This window comes from Clarias gariepinus, chromosome 4 (genome assembly GCF_024256425.1).
Source record: "Clarias gariepinus isolate MV-2021 ecotype Netherlands chromosome 4, CGAR_prim_01v2, whole genome shotgun sequence".
Taxonomy (NCBI): domain Eukaryota; kingdom Metazoa; phylum Chordata; class Actinopteri; order Siluriformes; family Clariidae; genus Clarias; species Clarias gariepinus.
This window is the reverse complement of record NC_071103.1, coordinates 14,421,159-14,428,807: the sequence shown is the minus strand read 5'-3', so window position 1 is coordinate 14,428,807 and position 7,649 is coordinate 14,421,159. Positions and strand designations below refer to the sequence as shown.

The following is a 7,649-nucleotide window of genomic DNA, read 5'->3' as shown; positions in this document are numbered from 1 at the left end:
TAAAACGACTTTGGTAAAGACTTTATAAGAGCACGTGTGAGAATATTAAGAGGGAAAACAGCTGGCGTGGGCTACACCCGCGTACTGCCCTACTAACTAGTGCGCACAAACGAGTACGCCACATAGCCTATTATAACCACGGTCCCCTCTGGTGCGTCCTCTTTTGGGGCGTACTCTTTAGGGCGCTAGTGTGCGCTTTGGGACGTGAGCCTCGCATTTTCCATTCTGCTCGATGGCAAGGCAAAGCGCTCCCTAAAAAAAAAAAAAAAAAGGCGCGTCACTTCCTTGCCCATCCCAACCAGGAGGGGGAAAAAAGAAAGAAAGAAGTGTCCGAGTAGAGTGTCGCCAAGAAAATAGCTACAAGGGGGGGAAAAAAACAAGAAAATAGGATTTTAAAGCGTTCCAGAAGAAGTCGGATTGTGAATTGGATTAAGGAGTAGTCTCCATATTTGTCTCGGTAAGTGTGTTTTTTCCCATTCGTCCTGTTTATTAAGTAATAATTTGTAACTCTAGAACACTCCTATGGGGCGGCAGCTACTTTTCCTCTCGCTTTTTTTAACCAGCTTTTCAAAATTAACCACACTTTCTTTAATTGGAAGTTTTTTTTTCTTTCCGGGAGTTTAAAGAGAGTAGTGTGTTGAGGAAAGTGGGGGGGAAGGAGCGCGCACATTCGCGAGCACATTCACGAGCCATACTACAACTTAATCAGTTACAGATCAACTTGATAGCGTGTTCTGAAACTTTTTATTCAAAACATTTTATTACACTGTATATAACCTATACCTGTGCTACCTTCTCTAACCGTGTTCCTAATGGTGTGTGTGTGTGTGTGTGTGTGTGGTAAAGCCGCGGAGCTGAATTGTCGCTCCAGCTGTTGGTGTTGTCATTATCCAGGTAACCAAAATGGCGCTTTCAGACCCAACAAATGACCAACACTCGATAAGAACATAGTTCAAGGTATCAAATAACCAAACAGCCGTTGCTGGTGTATCAGTGTTTCACTGTGCCTGAAATGTTTTCGGATAGGTTGTGTGTTATAGTTGAGTGAGAGTGTAAAGTGCAGCGTCTTCCATGTGAAAACACATTACTAGGACTTTCACGCAACCTTATTTTATAAGAAGTTTCATATTAATAAAAAATAAGCTAAGGTAATTATTCCCATGAAGCAGTCACACAGACTCTAAAACTGTGTCCTGTTTTTTTTTAAAGGTTATTTTCGTTTTCATTTGCATTCTGCTTTTCCTAGCAAGTAAGAGACTTGGTCCATGTTTTTCCCATCTCACCTGAGTACCTGTGTTACATTAGGAGCATACAACAAGCTGCTTTTGGTTTTAAATTGTTTTAATATTGCTCTCTAATCCAAACAATTTAGTTTTTTTAAATAGTTGCAGCTCCTTGCTATTTGCACTACCTATTACAGTATACAGTATTTGTGATGCACACTACGGATACTTGCACGCTCACTTTGTGTAAACTTTATGTACAGCTGTTACATACTCGGAAATACTTTGAGAGGCACAAACAGCTGGAATCAAATTCCTTATGTGTGTCAATATACTTGGCGAATAAAACCAGATTCTAATTCTGAAAGTGACCTTGGATTAACTTTTCTCACTACCTGATTAGTCTGTATTTTCTGTGATTCATATATATTTTTTTAGTATACAGTTGCTGATTAAGATCCATCTTTTACCAGTATAATACGTCAGCAATAAGTGACTATCCTTTGGTATTAGCTTCTGGTGCACTTTATGAGATCAGGCAGCAAAAATTTAAAGGTTATTTCGTTTATGTTGTGCATGACAATTTTTTTGATTGAATGAATAAAGAAAGAAAGAGGGGTTATTATGTGATGTTATTATATAAAAATGCATTATTTGGATTGTTCTAGTAAAATAATATAATAAGAAACAAAAAAACTTATAATAAAAAAAGTTATCATAGCTTAACCTTTGTTTCTTCTATGAAACATCCTCAACGTGATTGCCATTTCTTTGTAAACTTTGTAATCTAAATCTCTCCCCTACTCTTGGTATTCTAATGCCCTGCTTCTAATAAATTTCTCTTAAGTGATCTTGGTGCTGTGAATGCCATCAGAATGATTTCAACTCATTTTTCTTTTGTCTTTTGCAGTTTTTGTATATATAAAGTTTTTTGAAAGACTTTTTGCTACTAAAAGAAAGTGTTAATCTTCTCTAAAAAGTGTTACATGTTAATGGAGTCTTCTGGGACACCCTGTGCGTTTCATTACAACAGGTCCATCAGCACTGGAAAGTTTCATAATATCGGTTTCAGTTGTGTGTGTGTGTATGCGCACGCGTATGTGTCTGGCTTGCTCAAGCCCGAAGGGCAGAATTCAAAACGATGTTTTTTGCATTTCACATGTCTCACAAGTCTGAGCATGGCTGCCGCATCACCTCTGTCAGCTCTTTCTCATCACCATTATGGTGTGTAATAAGCTTGTCTGCATTGCGTTATGCTGGCTGGATTTGCATGCCTTTTCTATATTGGCAAACTAAAACTGCAAGATTAAAACTTTTGTTGCCAAAAACAACAGCAACAAAATGCTGATATGATGAACTTAGTGTTTAAAAGACAGGAGAAGAGCATGAAGAAAGAGGAGGTGATAAAGGGTTCATGTGTTTAAAACAAACACATACACACACAGTATCCACACACCGGATTTGCTATAACTATAATAACTATAATATCAGACGGATAAAGTATTATAAAAAATGTCGATATGCTAACAAAGTTTGTGGGCACAAGGGCACAGACAGAGTGGCATCACAGCTGTGCTGATATTCAGCACAACAGCTCGATCTTGAGTGCGATACCACTTTTATAAAACAGTTCCACAAACAATATATACTATCAACAGATTATAATTTGTTTGTTTAGTTAACCAGTTATTTTGCTCTGCCAACACATATCCTTCCGTGCCTGACAGTTGGCGACCGACCAGCAAAATTAAAAGTGGTGAAAGTAGATTCTTTAATGATTACCAAATTTAAGAGCAAAATGAATAAACAATAAAAGTGGGGAAAAGTCCTGTGAATCCTGTAAGTTTCCTTTTATATTTCCACTTATTCTGCTTTGGAATATCAGATACATTTATGTTCCAGGTTTTCAAATTTTCAAATACAGTTAAATGGAACCCTAGTGCACTAGGGTGTACAATCACTTGTTCAACACACCAAGTAGTGGCCTTGATTAGGGGTTAGAAAGGGATTTGAATGTGGGTTTTGGCAGGTAGCTGCTCTCCTCTCAGTATGGCAGCCTATATTAAAATACCTCTACTCATGCTGTGACCACGATTATAGAACACTTGGGACGCAGAGTGATACATAAGATTAAATAAATCCCAGTGGTGTTATTGTCCATTATCACCACTCGTGGAATGGCTCATCTAATCATATTACTTGTGTGGAAATTGCTGTTGTATAAGTATGTATGATCAACTTCAAGAGGGATTATATAGAGTTTAAGAGCAGGCAAAGAGTGCAACTAGTAATTTCAGAAGTACTGTCTATATACATATATCTGTATAAATACAAAAATATATACAATGCAATGAAACAATAACAATACGTTTTGTAGTGTAACTAGATGTGATATTCTCTTTTGGATTTTATTTCACAGTCCCAATGCCACTCCACAAGTCGGGCCGGGGTCACCGCCTGGATCCCACCATGATCTCTGCCCCGCTCGGCGACTTTCGCCACACCATGCACATTGGCCGCGGTGGAGACGCCTTCGGAGACACCTCCTTCTTATCCAGTCATGGTCCTTCCAACAGAGAGTCTTTAAAGTCCATTGCCTCCCCTGTGGAGGCCACGATTGACTCCACAGAAGTAAGGGGAAATCATGAAACTGAGAGCAAACCCCCTGATGAGCCATTTACAAAACTCCAGCACTCAGACTCCGTCTCATCCTTTGACCTGGACCTAGATCTGGGGCCATCCATTTTGGGAGATGTGCTGGGAGTGATGGATGGACTGGGTTTGGGCAGTGATTGGACAACAGGCAACGAAGGTGAAGAAGTGTTTATCTCTAATAAGAGCAGTGCAGATGGTGTTATGTCATCACCCAATGGTGCAACAAATGACCTGAATGAGAATAGGATAGGGAGAGGGGAGGAGATTCTAAACGATGTCAATGGTGTCAAATCTAAGGGGTTCCGGCCCAAGGTGCGATTTAGCGATAAAAAGGAGGAGATCGTCGGTCTGCAGTATGGAGGTGGTGAATTAGAGCTGGAATATGGGAAGGAAACAAGTACAAGTCCAGTTAGAAGAATGGAGGTCAGGGCTGAAGGAATGGCTAATAAAGGAGGAGTGCAACCAGAGCTGACGAATCACCAACCTGACATCAGTCCCAGCCCTTCCTCCTCAGTGAGCTCAGAATATGAAGGCATCTCACCATTGGACAGAAGGAGAGAAGAGGACCATGTGTCCGAGACGGATTCGGAGGAAGAGGAAGTTGCAGGAGAGCAAGGCTATACGTTTGAGGATGAGTCAGATGATGAGATCGGCCTTTAGGATTCTGATGATTGGTATGTAAAGACGAGGCAGAGAAAAGTATGCACAAAATGGTTTTCTAAATAGCATGTGAAGAGAAGAAAGTACCAAAGTGAAAACAACACTACGGAACAGGAGGAACTGGACTTGTGTAGTTAAAGAAGGTTACATAAATAGAGGCTGACATTTTTATTAAAAAGGAAAAAAACCTTTCAAAGCACTAAGGTAAACAATAGTTTGTCATGAGATGTTTATCAGGGGTAGAACTGTAATATTATAAGCAAATGACATTTATTAGTAGTAACACTATTAGTCCCACTAAAGCCTCAAATGATGGAATACATTTAATATATAATAGCATAAGATAGTCCTGATAAACAGCTATTATAGGTTCAATACCACTGTTATACTTTTCTTGAACTGGGATCTCTTAAGTTTTAAATTAGATTACTGGGGAATGTTAAATGGTAGCCATGCGATCTATTTTTACTTGTTTAAAAAAATCATCTCAATACATGAGGTAAAGGTTGAGCCAAATACCAGTATTCCACATCATTTTATGTCCTTTAGTGTATTAGTCTTTTTTTAACGAAACACCATATTATTTTTTTAAATATTATAGGCCAAAAAAGAATGAAAGAAGGTTTCATGTACATCAACAAATTTATTCTAATTATATTTTTGTTAGCTCTGTTAATAAAATACATAAGTGAATTACAGGAACTACAGTATGTATAACATTATCAGTAAGTATGTTGTTCCTAAGGTCAAAACATGTTGAATGATTCTATTTTATTATTTATAGTGGCATTAAAAAAAAAAAAGCCGTAGCTGGTTTTAACTGAGCTATATGTGTTAGTGGTGGAAATTTTACTGGAGAATTCTGGGTGTTCCTGTGGGAGTTACACACACAATGGGTGGAAAAAACAGTGGGTGGACGCTGTGCTTAGATCATAGGTGCTCAGTTTACTACAACTGACACAGTTTGAGAGAGTACTTATTGCTGATGATCTTCTACACTTTGGGGAGTTTGGTGTTATCTGACACAACCTGGTATCTGCTGTGTAAAATTAAGGTACATGACAAGAGTATGTGGTATCCTGATAGGGAATATACTGAAAGAACATTAAAAACACAACAGTTGGAAAAGCTTTTTTAAAATTGCTGTTAACTTAACATGACTTTATGGTTATCATAAATGTACATTTTTCACTGCAAATTGTAGCATCAAGGACACTCTGTGGCATCATCATCATCACTTCTAGCTTTCAGTGCATGTGAATTTTGCATATTCACCCAAACACCTCTCTGTTTGGATAAGTGGACAGGTTGTGATGATCATTTAAGGTGATAGCAATATAACAATATTGTTTGTGTGAAACATTGCAAAGTATGGTTTTACCAATTCTCAGTGCATGCCTAGTCATGAGGATGAAACATTGTGCTTATACCACTTTGAATAACTATGTAGCTACTTTAATCTTACTGCAATCATATATATCCATTTTAATAGCCAGTCAGTGGAGTTTACGTCTTAGAAACCACTTTCCTGTAAAAAAAAAAAAACCTGTGTCTTCCCATGAAAATATAACTTCAAAACATTAGAGCCAAATCCGGATAGCTGGAGAACTTCCTACTGGTTTAAACTGGATTTATTGGGAGGTAATTATAAACAAGTTGCATTACTACTTAGTTTAACAATGCTTGTTTTAAATAGCAAACTGCATGACTTTCTCTCTCTCTCTTTTTTTTTTTTTAAAGAAACAATGTCTTAAACATATTTGATGAAATAACCTTCTATTCACGTGTAAATAACTTAAGATTAAACGCCTGATAGTTTGTTCTTTGGGTGTTTTTCTTTCAAATCATATAAATTAGGTTCTAGAAATTTCTTATCTAAGGCTCTGTTATAAACTCTATAAACTGTATGTCTTCCACTATTGCATAGCTGAGCAAAATCAGCTTGGAAAGCACTGAGCATGTTTTGAGAAATCCTGATCCGGATTTCAAAGTCACTTTGGTCATTTAAAAACGCTTTCTCATTTTAATGTTGAGCTTTCGGACAGCATTTAAGTACTGCATTATGATACTTCAGCAGACTAGTAGGGCCTTCTGTTAAAAAGATAAAGGCGGATGGAAAGAGGAATTCAGAAAATCTAATCACATCATGGCTTTGTTTGAAAAGATCAGTTAAAAGGAGAAGGCTGCGTGACTTCCTCTGAATAGAGTCGTGAAGCTGAAATTTCAAAAATGTAGATAGAATTGTAGCTTAGTTTCATTGCTAGGTACTGCCAACATTCCGGTCTATAAATACAGTATTTTGGCCTCTATTATTTTAAAGAAAGGTACCACATGACACTATCAGGGTTTTTTTTTTTTTTTTTTTTTTAAAGGATGCATTGGAGGAATGTAATCGGCATTTCAGAGGCAAAATCTGATGCAAAATCTGATGCAATTAATTCAAATTAAGATGTCTTAAAGATAAACCATAAACAAATTGTAATCGTAAAATCATATTAACTAAGTCACACAACATGATGCTGAATAAACCTCTGGCAGATTTTTTTTATCTAAAGTTTAAGTAAATAACATCCACTATATATGTATGTTCAACATAAACCAACTCCATTTAGTTTGTAAGTTTACTCAATGACAATCAATTGTGTAAATTAGTTCAGGTTATGATGTGGTAGAGCAAAGAGCACAACATGTATGGCAGTTATATCTATTTGTCAGACCAGTTTTGCCTGTAAACTCTTGAAATACCTGCATGTATGTGTACACCATGGAACACTGCACTTCATATATATGATACTATTGGATTGGTATTGACATTATCTTTCTGATTGAGATCTGCAATAATAAATATATTTACTTTCTATCACTGTCTTTCCTAAAATTTATTTCTCGGTTATTATGCTAATAGTCCAAGTATGAATGCACTCAAACTGTATGCATACAGTATCTTTTACTGTGCTTGTGAAGACTATTTACAAAGCTCCCCACAGAAAAGGATGACAGATAAATGACAGTGCATGTGCCTAATACCTTTAACGGAGAATGAAACAAAATTAATGGTTTTAATATTCTAAAAAAGAAATTAAATATAATAAAATTCCTTACTTGGGATTT

The 7,649-nt window shown here is 36.9% G+C and overlaps 1 protein-coding gene across 1 annotated transcript; it reads left to right on the top strand.

The window, feature by feature from the left end:
- Positions 1 to 242: 242 nt before the first annotated feature.
- On the top strand, positions 243 to 7,398 carry cdc42ep5 (CDC42 effector protein (Rho GTPase binding) 5). Its single transcript, XM_053495046.1, has 2 exons — positions 243 to 457; positions 3,643 to 7,398. The coding sequence occupies exon 2, from the start codon at positions 3,648 to 3,650 to the stop codon at positions 4,536 to 4,538; it is 891 nt and encodes a 296-aa protein (XP_053351021.1). The 5' UTR covers positions 243 to 457; positions 3,643 to 3,647; the 3' UTR covers positions 4,539 to 7,398.
- The last annotated feature ends 251 nt before the right edge of the window (positions 7,399 to 7,649 follow it).

Excerpts from the sequence above, each read along its gene's own strand:
- cdc42ep5 (XM_053495046.1), top strand. The coding sequence starts at position 3,648 with ATGCCACTCCACAAGTCGGGCCGGGGTCACCGCCTGGATCCCACCATG.